The sequence below is a fragment of the Uloborus diversus genome, chromosome 1 (assembly GCF_026930045.1).
Source record: "Uloborus diversus isolate 005 chromosome 1, Udiv.v.3.1, whole genome shotgun sequence".
Lineage (NCBI taxonomy): Eukaryota > Metazoa > Arthropoda > Arachnida > Araneae > Uloboridae > Uloborus > Uloborus diversus.
The window spans coordinates 226154167-226171837 of NC_072731.1; the positions used below are offsets into that span (position 1 = coordinate 226154167).

Here is a 17671-nt window from a genome sequence, read left to right on the forward strand (position 1 = left end):
AAAACGCCCCATTGCTCCACCACCCTTTGAGGAATTCGTGCCAAAAACCAATGGGCACAAGTTCACATAGGGGCACATATGTGTACCAAATTTCGTTCGATTTCATGCGGTAGTTTTTGCTGTAGAGCGGCCACAAAAAAACTGGTCACACACAGACGTGACACACACACACACATACACCCACACAGACAGACAGACATTTTCCAAAAATAGTCGAAATGGACTCAGCACACCTCAAAACGTTCGAATCCGTCAAAATTCGAAATTCGAAAATTTGCACGAATCCAATACTTTCTTCTATATATTAGATATAGAAGAAAGTAAAAATAAAGCATAAGGAGCAAGAATGGCAGTACAGTAAATGATATTTTACTATTTTTGTCAATTTAGAAAGTAAAGGCATTAAAATGTAGTATCTAACAGAAAAGTACTGTCTTGCTAAAATTGAACTAACCTTTCTTTTATAGTGTTTTTTTGTTAAAGCAACTTTGGGTTCATCATATGTTGGTGTATCTGATGAGTCAGATTTCTCAGAATCTGAATCCTCATCATCTGTCTCATCTTCCTTTGCCTGCTCTGCAGAAGGTGGATCCCATTGTGTTTCTCTATAGCAGAAAGACAGATTTGTTAGTAAAAAAACTGAAACATAGCAATTTATAGCTCAAACACTTAAAACAACGGAGGTATCAAATTGCACATGAAATGAATTCAAAAATCAAGTTCATGTGTTATTGCAACATTAAATGGATTACATGAGCAAAAGAAGATTGTGGACAGTAAACTTCTACCTGCACGTATTTCCGTATTCTAAACATTAACCTTTTCATTTGCTTTGAGATGGTAAACAGAAAAGAATTTTAATAACATATATTCTTCAACGTAATAACACAGAAAAATCTAAAAAAAAGGGGGGGGGGGGATAAAATAAAAAAGGTGGTGTATAGGGGTGATCACACTTAACTGTGTGAATGTATTTTTTCAGAGAAAATATTTTTTGAAACAATTTTTTCATATCAGCATGAAAGTTAACTCATAAAAAGACAAAGTAACTAAGGCATTAACATTTTTCATACCTTTGTTAACTCAGTTCTTACATAAAAATTAAAATATAGAAAATAAAGCAAAAGTTTGACTTTTTATGAAGTGCGATAAACACCAATACAGAAATTTTTGGGACAATTCAGAGCATCATGACATTTCCAGTTCATTAAAAAAACTGAATGTAACAAGGTTACAAGAAATTAATGAGCAATAATGCTACAAAATTATGTTATGGGCAGGTAAAGAGCAGTGAATACATACTGCGATTACCTGCACAAGCGATATAAGCAGTTATAGCTAATTACAACTGATAAAAAAATGCTTTTTTTTTAATGGCAAAAAAAAAAAAAAAAAATTGTACAGTAAAACTGAAGTAATATAGAATTCAAAAATGCAAATAAATGAAAATCGAAAAATCTGCAGTCAGTGGCGTAGCTAGACCCGACTTTCGGGGGGGGGGGGGTTACTTCTTATATATATATATATATACATACATATATAATATATATATATACATATAATTAATATATATATATATATATATATATATATGTATAATCGCTTGGAATTTTTCCCTTTTCTTCTTTTTTTTTCTTTCTCTTCTCTTTTCTTTTTCTCTTTTTTTTTGAGACTAACTTTTCGGGGGGGGGGGTTGACCCCAAAACCCCCCCCTTAGCTACGCCCCTGTCTGCAGTAACTGCCTTTTACCTGCCTATGGCAGCATTGTGTGTGTATAAAGAGAAAATAGCTTATATTTAACTACAGCCTGCTCTAAATATTACAATTTTGCATGTTTGAATATCAAAGCAATTTTTAACAAGTACACAGTGAAAAGAAAAAAGCTTTTCAAAACATTTTTAAACTTACAACTTTATTTGAATCAAAGAAAGCTTTAAAAATCTGCATTACTTGAAAAGTTTCAAATGCCAAAAATCCAAATGTATGCTTGCTTAAATTCAGCTTTCAAATTAAGTTGTAAAATTCATAATAATTACACTGTTTTTGGCAATAATTAAAAAGGGGAAGTATTCAGCAGGGCATGATTACTAATATTTATCAATGTTTTTGCAAAAATTAAAAAGCTGAATTGATTGGCAGGCATTATGAGAGAAAGTAAATTAAGAATAAAGATGCTGTATTAAGAATAAAAATGCTTTTGAATATTCCAGAGCAAAAATTAACTTGCTAAACGAAAGAAGATTAAAGATTTGAACCTTGTAACAGAATGGTAATAGTAAACATTTCCTTCTGAATCTTTGGCCGACCTCCAGCTTTTAGGAAGTTTTATTGGTTTAGGTTCCTCTTTTACGACAGCTACTGGTACCTGTTGCGCAGTTGCTGAGGCTGCAAGCATGGGATTCTAGAAAGATAAAATCATTTCAAAATTATATGCGGTTATTGAAAGCTCATACATCAATTAAATAAACCTTATTAAATGAAACTAGCATAAATAAGCCAAATTTCTGGTTTAGTTATTATTATTATAATTTAATATCACACTGACACACTGACACTGATAAGAACCAAACATAACAAAGCAGTTTTATTTCATACATAAATCATATTTTTGGTTTAAATATCATCTTACAACTACCATGAATACCTGATTTAGTATGTTATTACAAATATATAATGGGTCTCCACAGGTTTCAGACATACATAGAAGTTAATTCTTTCCTTGAGGCACAATATTTTGCAGTTGTTTTACTTGCAACTTTTGTGATGTTTGGTTTTCATTTATATTATTTTGGGAGAAATAAGAGAAGTACTTTTAGTTAATTCTTCATTGTCGCATTTAAACCCGTGTGGTTTTTTAAAAAAATATAAGAATATATTTCTATAATTTAATATTTTAAACCAAAAGTGACTAATACATTACATTGTCAGGAAAAGGTGAAGCTGATGTAGGATTGGAAATTCCAGTTGGCTGTTGTAAGTAATAAAGGGGTTGTCCTTGGTTGCCAAAGATATTCTGCCCTGGTGGATAACCAGCCATAGTTGTTTGATTTTGAATGAAAGGAGGAGTACATGATGGTATTGATGTCTGGGGTAAAGGTGCTGACATCAACAAATTTGGATTTGGCGGAATGGTAATTGCAGAAGGAGGACCGGTAATGGGTTGGCATGACGGCAAACCAACTGTCGGAGGAGGATGTTGTAGTATAGGAGGTGGTTGTGATAGTATGGTTGATGGTGGTGGAATACCAGGTGGAGCAGTTCCAATGAAGGGAGGCTAGAAATAAGAAAAAAGAAAGATCCATTAAAAATATATAAATGAAAATAGCACATACAAATTATTATAAATAAGTGGAATCACGCAATAACTACATGTTGCTTGCTGCCTAAAAATTTAACTGCCTAATCATGCAAATTAAATCTGGCTTGTAGTAGCTCTTTCATAGACAAGCAACGATAAAATTGAAATTAAAAAAATCCCTGACTGAGTCGCAATAGTAGAATCCGGAGGGAAAATTGAAAATCCTTTTAAAAGCCTTATATTATTAAAAATCAATGTTAAGTATTTTATTTGCTATTAAATAGAAACTGGCAACAGATGAAAATTTTAAATCATTGCGTTTTATTTCCTTGTCAACCAACAATGAATTTGGTTATCAATTGCATGAGTAAGGGCTTAGCCGTTATTAGAATCTGCTTTAAAAAATGTTTTAATTCGAGTTCTATGAAACATGGAAGTTCCAATCACATTCTATCTGATTTTTAAACTATGTTTTCATTGTAAAACTGACGAAATACCTTTTCGAGGTTTTTAATTAATATCTCCGTTAAATAATGTCATCCAAAGATGCAACCTAGCTAAGAACACTCTCGATAAACTCTCCTTTCGAACAAATTTTTCTTTTTTTCAAAATCGGTCCATCCATTTAGGTGCTAGAGTGCCACAGACACACACAGACACATCAAACTTATAACCCTTTCCTTTGTGTGTTGGGGGTTAAGTATGTTTAGGGGCATAGATCCCTTAGTCATTATTTCTCAACATGTAACATCATGCCTCGGTTTCTGAAATAAGCACAGTCCATGAAGTTCAAAAGATTATTCTTGACTTAATTTTGCTGAAAGAATTTTATATTTTCTTCATAATATGCGTCAAATAGGTCATGGTTGCCAGAACACTATAAAACAATTATAAAAACAGTTAAAAAGTTTAAGATTCTAATGATGACAGGAAACATTACTTACCTGAGCTGGGTTACTGATAATTTGAGGAGGATACATCATTTGTGAGGATGAGTCCATGCTAGGCAGTGGAGTGATATTTGGATTCATGGATGAAGGGTAACCTGGGGGCTGGTCAGCAAATCCTCCAGATGGTGCTGGTGAAGGCAGTAATGGAGGGGGTTTCGCCATCAAAGGTGGATACATCTGAAGGAATGGTGTAGGCAGATTACTATTAGGTAAAGTTGGCACAGGTGAAGGGGATTCCTCTTCTGGAGTAGACTCTAAATTTAAATAAGCACATACAAGAATAAATAAATCTACATAACTAAGAATAATCTTTCATCTAGTACAACATAATTCATTACGGTTCTTGAACATTTACCCCAGATAAACAAACCAATAATAAGTTAAATACAAGACAAAAATCATAATTCTCTGGACCATAAAAATAATAATTCCATTGCATATCACAATCGACTTTGAGTACATTACATTCATTCTACCACTGAAAACATGGTTAACACATCTGAAATGTAATAAAAATAAATCTGTTAGTTAAAATTTAAAACTGAACGTCAAACTGTTTTATAAGTCAATAGGAAAAGATGAAATGGAGGAAGCGAAGACTTTCATTCATGAAGTACACACCCCAAGTCACGTAATAGATTTCAAAGCAAAGCATTGGAAGAAATCAGGTTTCTTTCGCTAGTTTCATGCAAAACGTGCCAACCATTCGTCGTTGTTGAGTCACGTGATTTGGGATTTTTGCCTCAGCTTTTGATAAGCAAATGATTGGACTTGCTCCTTCCATTCACTAATTCCTGCTCTAAGGGCATAGGAGGAGATGGTTTTCATGCAAATGAGAGCTAATAATTTTGCTAAGGGTCGGTTTATGTCGAGTTTCTGGGCCAGACTTTTTGGGAATGATCTGTTTTCCCGACGGATCTTTAACATGAAAAGTCCATTTCAAAGACCTCAATGCACATTTTAAAAAGGGAGGGGGGGGGGGAGGTAAGAAGAAAGCATTTAAAAAAGGACTACCGTAGGAAACGGGAGAAAATTTTGTAAAAAAGTAGGAAACAACAGGGTTGCCAACATTTCAAGAATGGCAAGAGGAGCACTGAAAAAATTTGAGCGGAGCATTTGGTCACTTGAGCAAAGCATTTTTAAATTGTCTTAAAAGGCATTCAAAATTGTATCAACAAAATATTTAACATAGTCACTAAGTTTTAACATACATACCTGTGAATTGTTGCACTTAATTAAAGAAAAAAACTCAGAAATAACTAGAAAATAGTTGGTATGGTAATTAATTTTATTTTTATTTTTTTAATAACAGATAGGTGGCTTTTTTGGCTTTTTTCAATTCCTCATCACAAAACATAGAATTGTAGCAAAATTTATCCCCTGCCCGAGAAGCACATTTTTCAATAAGCAACGCTTGTAATGTGTCATGGCTTAGGTTGCAATGATAATCAGTAACATTTTGACGAACAATACTGAAGACACGTTCACAAGGCGCATTACTATGATGGATTAACAGAACTTTCAGCATTAAATCTGACAGATTTTTATATTTAATGCAGCCATTGTGATCTTGTAATTCTTTAATTTTTGACCAAGCAACATCAGCTCTGTTTGAGATAATATCATCGCTAAATGTATCCACCTGATACAAGTTAAATTCAGCTTCTACAGCATCTTTTGCTTCATCTGTACATCCAAATAAATCTAAAAAGAAGTGGATAGATCAAAGCTTCTGTGTTTCTTTGCCTTTTATGTTTGCAACTGAGGCACATTTGTACTTTTCCTGCAGTGGAAATTTTTTCTTGATGTTTGCATATGCCGTATCATAATAACTTCTTATGCAATTATAAAATTTTCCTTGGAGCTTGCAGAAATATTGGGAGAGTTTAGGTATTGGCGAGTTTTTGATCCAATTACCCATTCTTCATCAGGTTTTTGATTTTTTTTTAGAATTGAATTTGATATTGAATATAGAATCTGCTTTTACAACAACTTCGGCCTTTACAAATCTAGCCAACAGTTCTGTAAACAAAGAAGTAATTTCTTGGTGATACACATGTATCATTGGTTGTTCTTTTTGCATCAATAAGTTAGTTTTATTGAAAATGGGAATCACAGTCTGCAAAAATAATAAGTATAATTTCGTGGTTGGTGCTTCAAACATTTTTTTCATTTTTAAAAATGTTGCGGAACTTCCCTCTTCTTCCTCACAAAAAAATTTAAATAAAGCATCCCACTGATCTAAAAAGCTGTTGATGACTTCTCCTAAGGACAACCATCTGGTAGCTCCATACTTGAGAGCTTTGAGTTGCTCCAACCCGCACACAGCCTGGCAAAATTGAAACAGCTGAACATGTTTTACACTTTTTTTCAAGTAGTAGTAAACATCCACCAAAAATTGTTCAATGTCGTAGTCATTGAGTTTTTTTAGCTGCATGATGAGCTGCAAGATGGATTAGATGGCATACACACCTGTGAATAACTATATTTGAGTTTGCTTTCTTTATAAAAGAGCTCACTCCTTTGTTCTGTCCCATCATCACGTAAGCATTATCCGAGCAATAAGACACACAGTTTTCCCACGATATGTTTTTTTGCTGCAAATCATTTTCAATCAATTTAAAAATATTTTTTCCTGTTGAATCACCTTCTAGGTGGGGTAAAGAAAGCAATGAAGTCACTATTTTCTTCGCTTCTTCATCGTAAAAGCTTGCTACAATGGGAAATAATTTTTCACCTTGTGAATTGCTGCTGTCTGTAGCCAAACTGAATTTATTTTTCTTTAATTTATCAACAATCGTTTCTTGTGTAGTTGTGGCAAAGCTCTTGACTATTGCTGTGGTTTTGGTTCTGCCACAGGCATATTCTTTGACTATGGAAGAATCCGGGAACATCTTCTTAAACAATGGACCAGCATGGTCTGAAATCGCTAATGGGCAATTGTGCTCAATTAAAAATTTGGTAAACAGAGCATCTGCTCTAATGACATTTAGTCCTGATCCTTACTGTATCATTGAAAACATGTCCAATGTTTTGTTATTTTCACAAGCCTTGGCTTTAACAACGTGTTTGTCACTTTCACAGTGCCTTCGACAATCCGCTCGTCCTTAATGAGAAACCAAAAAGTCAAAGCCACATACTGTACAAAACGCATAATTTGAAGAAATTTTCGACTTCTTTAACACAGGACAAGTTGTCTCATACTCTTTAAGAAACTCTTGGGAATGTGTCCTCTTTGGCGCCATTCTGGACACTACTTCACAAGCTAAAATGGTGAACACAACGCACCGCACACGTGAGCGAGATCTGTGAAACGGAATATACGCGGCTCCGCTCTTCACTAACATAAGCACAAAATGCGCATGCATAGCAGTAGGAGTAAAATTCAGCCACGCAAAGTACATGGGGAGGGAAAAAGCGCTTCGTTCTGGCTCACTCTTCCCCTCCACCACCCGAAACGCTCCTCTCCTTGCTGGGTGTCTCCTATTTGGCGTGCAGCAGCAGTTTTTTTGGCGGTTAGCCAAACTCTAAGCGCGAGCGACAACGTCGACGATGCCTTGGCTACTTAAAATACGGATTGATTATTTTCGATTGTCTCAAATGGGGGAGAAAAAAAAATAGACACTTTAAAATTGCAATGGGAATGCGGAGAAAATGAAACACTTGGCGGAGCGGGCGGAGTTTTAAGATTTAGCGGAGCAACTCCGCTCAAAGCGGAGAGGTTGGCAACCCTGAAACAAGTAAAAACATTTGAAAAATAAACTCAATATATATATATATATATATATATATATATATATATATATATATATATATATATATATGTCTATTCTCTATGTGCAAAAGAGGTATTGCATCTAACTGAGTTAAAGTACTTTACAAAAAAATACTAATGTGATATTTGAGTCAGTTCAACCAATGCCCCCTTAATACTGAATGCCTAATGCATTTGCCTCAAAAAGTGCGCTTCCGTCAAATGACTGAGATGACTTCCGGTACACCTCGCAATGCTACCTGGAGGCAATACAAGGATGGCATTGCTATGGCGACAACAAAAAATTCAACCAAGCAGTTAACTGGTAAATTTCAAAATTTAAATTTAGAAATTAACCAATTATGTCTTCGCTATTAATTTCTAATACCTTCTGAGAGGCGGCAGTGGCAGGTGTATCAAAATTTACTTATTCTCGTTCCCTTGATTTTTGGATCATTTTTGCTCTATGTTAAAAGCAAGAAAGCAACAGGCATTTAGTATTAAGGGGGTGTTGGTTCAACCTTCTCGTTCATTAATAAATTTTATTTCAAATTGGTGCTAAGTTTTTTTTCAAAAGCTTTTTTGGGAGATAGGATAGTAACTGAAATTATAAATAGGTACCATTTTAGAACTGTTTTCAGGTTTTCCCATAGAGAAATTCAATGTTCACTGACTTTCCAGTGAGTTTTTCCTTAGAAAGAAATTTCCCAGACATTTCCAAGTTTTCCTGTTGGGAAACTGACAAAACCGAATGAATTAAAGAAAATATTTTTCTTCTGCAAATTTATTTGTTGTACAACTATATAACCTTTTTTTTCCATAAATTGGATTTTAATCCCATCAGCTTTGATAGTCACAACCAATCAAGAAAGAAAAGATTTGATGAGATCTAAAATTCTGAATATTAGTACCAACTACCAAGTTTGGAAACCAGGGTGCTAAAATAAAAATTTTGGTTGAAAACAAGGCCTAATAACCCCTTTTTTAAAAACTGGTTCTGCACAAGGATATACATCAGCAATAGTAATGTTTATTGATGTAATCGTGATGATATATTATAATTATTTACATTAAAATGTACTAGTATTGTGTTAATACCTACTCTAAGCAAACCATAATTAAAATGGTACATTTTAGTTCAATACTCTTTAAATAGGCATCACATATATTTTAAAAAGTTCTAAAGTCTGTGTGAAAGGGGTTGTTTCCTTCAGTCAAAAGTACTACTTTTAGTCACTGAAATTGATAGAATGAGTAAAAAAAAATAACATGAACCCAAAAAATACTTTCATTTTCCCGATAGTTATTTTTTAATTAATTTTTTAAGATATCTGATTTTGAAAACAAGGCATGGCATGATGCACTTTTTCACATCTTTTCTACCACGTTTCCACATTATGATAATCAAGAAGCAAATTAAATATTGCGCTCTGCTCTTGCTATCAACCATATCGTTGCCAATACACGTGAGTAAAGATGTGAATTAAATGTTTTTCTCCGTGAATGGCAACATTGAATGGTATTTCATCATTTGTGACGTCACACGACAGAAACATAAATAATGAAAGCGCACCGATTTCAAGATTTTTTTTTTAAATATTAAACTTGAACAAATTATTTAAAAAATGGTCAGATCCTAGATTTTTAAGCATGCTCTTTCAGAAAAAAATACTTTCAAAATTTTGGAAATGACCCCATTATTCTGAGCATTATAATGGATTGTATCATATAACACTATTACAAAATATTAAACTATTTGTTTTGTTTTTTTCTGAGTGAAACATAATCAAGACTGTAAGATTATAGAAAACAAATATCCATTGCATCAGTATTGCAAAGTGATATAAGTCAGGAGATTTGACAGACAAAGTTTTTTTTTTTTTTGATAATACCTTCTTTTGCTTTGCGAAGCGAAGCCTCTTCATCCATTCTTTTAGCAAATAAACTTCTCCTTGCTTGTTTACTCAAATTCTTCTGCTTAGGTAATAAAGGTCTGTAATAAAGTAGGTGTCATTTTACTACAACATTTAATGAGATTCATTTTAACGCATTTAACTCTTCTCGGATGATTTAAAGGGAGATTATGAATTTTTTGAGCTGCAAAAATTAAGGACAAGTAACAAAAAAGTACAAATTGAAACATAATGCTTTCATTTCAATATCAGAAAATTAAGAAAAATGAAAATAAATGACTTTCATAGCAAAGTAAAATAATTTTGATTGTAGTAAAACAATAATGAAAAAAAAAAAAAGATGCTAAAACACATTGAGGCAGTGAGATGCAAAGGGATGTAAGAGGACATTTTCAAGTTTTGAATAAAACATGATTAAAGATAACTTCCTAGGTAGGCTTTGATTGAATTTGTTTTCCAAATCATGCTGTAGAGCAGCCATCTACCAGGGCTACTAGGACTATTTCTTGCTCGGAGACGATGGAGAGGTTCACCTACCATTTGTTATGAATATCTCCAAATTTTTTAATTTTGCCACTTACATCCCTTTGTTTCTCTCTACCCCATATGAGGCAGTGAGAAGCAAAGGGATGTAAGTGGACATTTTAAAGATTTGAGTGAAACACGTTTAAAGTTGTACTAGGCAGGCATTCATTAAAAAGTTTTTCTAAATCATGTTGTATAGCAGCAGATATTAGTTTTACTAATAATATCTTTTCCTCTAAGACAGAGGAGAGGTTCACCTACCATTTGTACTGGTCTTGTCTTCAAATTTTTAATTTTGGCACTTACATTCCTTTGAATCTCTGCCTAATATAAGCAACTTGAAAAATTAAAGATATACAGTGGAACCTCAATTTTATGCTTTCTGTCGAACCAGTGATAAAAAAAGTGGGAAAACGTAAAATTAAGGCAGTCGTAAAAAATCTAACCTTATTGTTTAAAAAATGACTCTTATCCACTGTCAGTAGGTCTACAACCAAAATCGGCAGCATTATGAAGACTAGACAGATGAGCATTGGTTCATGTCAAAAATCCATCTGTATGTCAACTTTTGTTTAAATTCTTGCATTGCTTTCACACACAAATCTCAATGAGAGACAAAACCTTAAACAAACTAGTCCTTACCAGAAGCTATGTGGGCATGAACTTTCATTGGATTCTTTGCATTACTTCTTGAGAGATGCACTGCCGTGCGCAGGTAAAGAACAGTAACTGCAAATTTTTCATTTTTCATTTTTGTCACCTATAGTACGTTATCTTTATTGTACAAGCTCGCTTATTTGTTTCCGCTGAAAAAAGGTGAGAGAAAAAAAAAACGTCTAAGTTCAACATTTTCTTATTGTTAGTATTGAATCCACCACAAATTTCTTCAAATATCTCAAAAACTCATTTCTGCAGATACTGCTGTTTACTTGCACACGGCAGTACGGGTTAAATTTAACCAGAACATTCTCTGATATGTTATATTAATTTTTTTTCTCTCAATTTTTTATATTTATTTGTTATTTTTATCACAATATTTTTAAGAATAATAATTTCTCTGAACATTGTTGATAATTAGTTTTGATAGAAGACTAATCTCATGGCTTAAAGAAAAGCATGAAAACAAGGTTAATTTTCAAAACACACCTCTCAGGCCTATAAGTCAACATTTATTCGGATATAATGCCTGTTTGAAGCTTCAAGTAAATCTTTCATTCTAATTGCAAATACAAGATTCTAGATAAAACTCCCAAAAATTAAAATTTTTGAAATTAGTGAAAATTGTACTTGACACTAAATATGGGAAATAATTTAACTAGATGCAATATGTAAATCACTAAATCTTTACAATGCTAACTGATTCTAAAATTTCCTATACCTAAATACAAAAGTGAAATATTAACTAAAAATGTTATGTAAAACAAACTGTGAAAGACTAAAATTGGAGAATATCAACATTCACTGGCAAATGTCGATATTTATCAGGTTTCAATCTTATACAGTAACATATACACATTAACTGCCACCCTCATGGTTTGTCAAAAAGACAGTGAAAAAAATCAAAGAGTTCTGCATAAGAATGAAATACAAATTCCCTTTTTAAACTACATTTCACTCTTCCTCAACCGCAATACATTTTAACTGAAACTGCATCCATGTTATTATAATATTACTGTTTAAGTGGTCATCTTGAAAAACCATGTCAAACAATTGAAAACAAGATATAAACCATATGCACCCGCCACTAATACCTCATACATATATATCTAGATTAGACACTAGGTAAGGGTTCAGCTTGTTTCATATCTTTCAGTTGCACTTTTACTTGCTGACCATTCATTGTTTAATTCGCCTCCTGCCGCACTCAATCACCAAGAAACATTGTCCGTATGAAATTCTTAACCTAAGCTTATGGGCTCTCCAACCCTCTTCCAACTCTTCATTTGACATTCCTTACTCTACTATGAAAGTATGCATTTTTATCCATCTCTTCATTCATTTCGGTTGTCTATGTACATGGGGGGGGGGGGGGGGGGTCCCTGAGGTAAGGAAACCCTGCACCAGTGTTTGACATTTTACGCAGACTTCCGCAAACAACAGTTTGTATCAGAATTCTAAAACATCTTGCTTTTTTTCTGAAAGAAGTTGAAAAAAATCATAAAATTACAATTTGCGAGTTTAAGAATAAAAAATAAGCTTCAAGACAAAAATTTATTGCTCATCTTTTTTCTAAAATTCTCGGAAAAAGCACACTCATGGAAAAACAGTTGTTATAATTACTCAAAGTTCATTTATAAAGTAAAAAACATACTTTCATATAAATTTTCTTGAAAACATGCACTTATGGAGGATTGATGAAACCTAATTAAATTGTCACCCTCAATTTTTGGCCGGTTGTAAAGGTTGGTGATTTAACGAGGTTCATCCACAAATTAAAAAACAAAAATTAGAACAAAAATAACACAGTGATTCAACATTCAACTATTAAACATTCGACACTCTTGGTGAGCATAAAATTTTGTTTAAAGCATTTCATTTTATGCATTTTTAAAAATATGTTTATATATTCATTATAAAATCTAGTTAACATAAGGAATGAGAAAAATCTGATTCCCATAGCAGATACCAGGCTATAATTTGTTGGATGTCTTTTTATCCATTAGCTCACTTTATTTTTGCATTGAAAAAGGTTTCTTGTAACCCCAAAACACGTATCCGCAGCAATCTGCTATTAGACGTTGTTATTTCTCATTTTACGATCACCTCTGATATCACCACTATATAATTTATTAGTATGCATGTAAAGAAAGGATTCAACTGTTAAAGGAAATAGCAAACATAAAATGCAGAAAGAACTCACTTGAAAGGAATTTCTTGAAAGTTTGAGCTTTCCTGATTTTCATAATCATCTGATCAGAAAACAAAACGAGAGAAAGAAAGAAAACAAATTACCACAACAAATAAAAACAAGAATAAATAGTACAAGACTAACAAATCAAATGTTACGCACTTCTGTGGTTGTCATTAAAATTGCGTGGTTTCTTAGTGATGAGAACTTGAATATGAGCTCCAGTCTGTTCCACTTCAACACTTTTGTTTTCAGGTTCTTTTTGCTCACAAGCATTCTGATCAGCTTCTAGTTCATCCTCCTTGCGCTTTTGCTGTTCTAATCGAGGAATACGAAACATTGCCTGGGAGGAGGAACGGAATTATAACCAACATATATGATATTAAAATGCTAAAAGAAGCTACAGTGAAAAATCTACATACGACCACAAGTCACTTAAGCAATTGATGGTCATTATTTAGAGGTGGCATTAATCAGAGTTGAAATTTGGCTATGCACAAAAATGGAGATTATACTTCATTAAAATTTGTGTGAGTCAGTCTGAGTTGATGACTCAACTGCAAACTAGTTCAACCATCAAAATGTGAATACAGAATTGAAATTTTTTTTCAAGGATTTTTCAAGGACTAGTAGGACTATTTGAAAGACTGAACTGTTCTACAATAATAAAATAATAAGCGTTGATTTGATTCCAGTTCACAAAAAAGTTTCAGCATTAGACAAAACCTTTTACACAACACTATTAAAACTTTTAAATCAATCTTTAGCAGAATGAGCTGTAAGGAATTAGATTGACCACTGACCTAAAATAACAATTAAAAAGTAATATTTAAAATTAAAGTTTAATATAACACAATAAGTAATTAAAAAAATTCTAAGTTAAATTCAAAACTTTGCTGTGATAATCATGAAAGGTAAGACATTTTCCCTAAGCTTGTTCAATTCATACAAACCATGATTTTTTATGTGCTTATAAGTTTAGCACCTAATACATTGTTTTCAGTAACATGGGATTCAAGAGTGCCAATATTTGAACCTGCAGATCAGAAAATAACAGTGCTGACTGCTGTGGTCATTTAACTGAAATATCACAGCATATACCTAATGCAGCGGTTGGCAACCTGAATTGACTGAAGACATACTTTCTAAGTTTGTTGTGAACATAGGATTGACTTGTGGGAGGGAGAGGGGACCTGATGGACTTAAATGGATGTATTGCATACAGGGTTAAGTTGAGATTATGCTGACTTCAAATTGTAGGCCAACTCTTATAAAAAAATGTGAATACTTATTAAGTAGTTGATTTAAATTGCAAAAATAATGAACTGTCAAACAGCATCAGAATATTCTCAGACACAAGTATATTGTCTGCATTTAAATTGATAAAAAGACTGAAACAGTTCTACTGACTACAAAAAGTTTGAACATGTTTTCAAATAACTTTTCATTTAGACCTTAAACCGAACTTCGTTCCAGAAATTAATGCTTAATGATTTTATTCAGACAAAAAAGCAAGGCTCAAATATTGTCTCGATTGTCTCAAAATGGGCTCAGGATTGACAGGCTGATCCCAATCGACGGTTGCCTACTGCTAACTTACTGTATTGTGATGAATAAATGAATTTCTTTAGAATGAGTATCATTATGATGAAGCAGCAATCAATCAATCCTACTAGAAGTTCAGTATTTAACTACATGAATTTTGGAAATTTGCCTCCTAAAAAGGAACAGAATTTCCCTGAAAAGTTTTTGAACTAAGATTTAAGTAAAAATAAAGGATTTTTTCTTTTTTTACTAACAATCTTAAGAAATAAAAAAACGAAAAGAATAGAATTTCTATAGCAGATGTAAAAAGATAGAAATTTTCAAAATATATTCATCAAAAGAAAAAAACAGTAAAGAGACTTTGTTCTAGAGTAAAATAATTTCAGAATTACATTTAATAAAATTATGATGACAAATATTTGAAATCAATATAATGGTTAGAATGTTAAAAAAATTTCAAAAATTTTGTACACACCTTTAAATTTTTCCAGTTAGTCAAGAGCTCCTGGGCTAAATTAGAAATGCTACTTTTAAGTACAGATTCTTGATCACTGGGCTTCAAAGAATTTTGAATATCATCTTTTAAATCTAATTTTGATTCCACCTCTGATTTCATATTACTAGGATCCTGTGCAGTATCCACAGTTTCAATTGAAGTTTCAGAATTTACTACATCAAGAGTTTCTGATATAGATGTCTCACTGCCGACTTCATTATCAATCACAATTTCAGTTGGATTGTCTATTGCACTTTGTGATCCAGAGCTATCTGTTTCACTATCAGAGAAATCCACCATTTTAATTTTTTTCACTAAAGGTTCAGAAGGCTCTTCTGAAATCACATTCAAAGAGGGTACATCAGACTTGCCCGAGCATTCCTGCAACCATTTCTCAACAACACTCAATACTTTGCTGTCCAAAAGCATGGTCTTGTTTGATATTGGAAGTAAAGACAATACTTGCAAAATCTAAAAACAATTTTAAAAAAAAGTTAAAAATGACCTCAAACAATATAAATTGAAAATGCAATAAGTGGATACTGTTATTTTATTATACATAACATGAAAGAGAAAGGCAACATTTTCCTGTAAATCAAGATGTTAAGGTAATAAGGAAATAAAAGTTTACAAAACAAACAATATTTAACCATTTTAAATTATTGATTATTATTATGATATAATTCATCCAACAGTCCTCATTTAGAAGCTTATAGCCAAATCAACTCCTCCACGATTTATTGCTTCAAATGTTTGAAAATAGAAACATGTGAACCGCTCTTAATAATGCAGCTATTTTGGTTAAATAACAGACTTGCCAACTTTTCAAAACTGACATCAGTAAAACTTTTCGCGAAGCATTTAATAAAACGGAAACAAATTACTTAACATAACATTAGATTGTGCATGTAATTGCAATATTTAAGTAAAGCTAATCACTGCACTTTTATCATTTAAATGAATTTTAGTATATGGAAAATATACAAAATCTAACTAAATATGAAAATGAATATTCATATAATTTTGCCAATAGTAATCTTTTAGAAGTGTATAATACAACCCAAATTCAGAATAATAGAATATCAGAACTGTTTGAACAAAACTTGTTCCCGAGTTGGGAAAAATGAAAAAATGCAAATTAAAAGTACAGTAAAACCTGTAAAGTTGACCACCCTTGTAAGTTGACCACCTGTCTATGTTGACCGCTTTTGTCTGGAATGGAATTAGTCCTATCTCATATTATGAAGGGAAACCTCTGTAACCTGACCACCTCTCTATCTTGACCACTAATGTTCGTCAAATTTGGTTCGGAGTATTGTAAAAAACCCTTTGTAAGTTGACCACTTGGTTTATTTTTTTTACCTTTCTCCAGCAAATTACTTTATTATATTATTTATTTGTCTTTTATTATTATTATTTTTTTCATAGCATTCCAAGAATGTTTTTAATTCTTTCATGACAGAATATCATTTTACTAACTAAACAGCAGCATAAAGCTTAATGCTGCTCTTTATACTCCAAACTTGAAAAAGAAGTTCTTTCCAATTTGACACATCTGTTTTTGGTTTGTGGGTGCATAAGGGCTGCTGGAATTGGGAAATTATGTATATCTTAAAATAAAACAATATGTGACTTCCGTTGTTTATCAATAATGTTGCATTACACTTCATCTGAATCACAGCAGTTACACATTTAATCTTTCAGCAAGATTCTACTCCATGTCATGTCTCTAAATCGACTCGTAGATTTTAAACAGAAAGAGGAATTTCGGTATTAAACTGGTCAAGCAACTCTGGTAATCTTAACACAATCAAGAATTTGTGCTGGTACCGTCAGATCTCAAGAAAACAGTTCCAAGACCTGATGCCCACCAATAAAATTGCTCATTGCTGCATTGAAGAGGGTGTGGAAACTATCGATGTCAACGGGTGATAGAATCCGTCTGTGAAAGGATTCAAGCATTGAATCCAGCAAAAAAATGACGCATTCTAGTACTGATATGGTTTCTTTTGAAAGTGTTTTCCCCCTTTAATTTGAATATTCTAATTTTTTGACTCAATGTAAACCTTCATCACTATAAACTCTTGGATTATTCTTAATTGAGTATATTTGAAATGAAATGCATACTGAAATTAACAATACTTTTAGGTCTAATAAAGGTGACACGTTCATTTAAATACCTAGTTTGCACTTATATTTGGTTAGAATGAAATTTTTTCCAGAAAGTGAGAAGTATTCTATTATTTTGAATTTGGGTTGTAATAACCTGAAACAGTTTCCCTTCCTTGAAAAGATATTTATTTTTTCAACCTCTCAAAAGTAGTCAAGTTGGGAGTAAAAAT

General features: G+C 32.6%; 1 protein-coding gene across 1 annotated transcript in view; it reads right to left on the minus strand.

Moving 5' to 3' along the window:
- LOC129219004 (histone-lysine N-methyltransferase SETD2-like) overlaps positions 1-17671 on the minus strand; it is a 53633-nt gene that overhangs the window by 6347 nt on the left and 29615 nt on the right. Inside the window, exons 10-15 of the mRNA XM_054853325.1 lie at positions 15309-15800; positions 13451-13631; positions 4243-4502; positions 3182-3274; positions 2256-2401; positions 455-605 (exon numbers count right to left, since the gene is read on the minus strand). Of these exons, the coding sequence (XP_054709300.1) occupies positions 455-605; positions 2256-2401; positions 3182-3274; positions 4243-4502; positions 13451-13631; positions 15309-15800 (1323 nt within the window). The remainder of the gene's footprint in view (positions 1-454; positions 606-2255; positions 2402-3181; positions 3275-4242; positions 4503-13450; positions 13632-15308; positions 15801-17671) is intronic.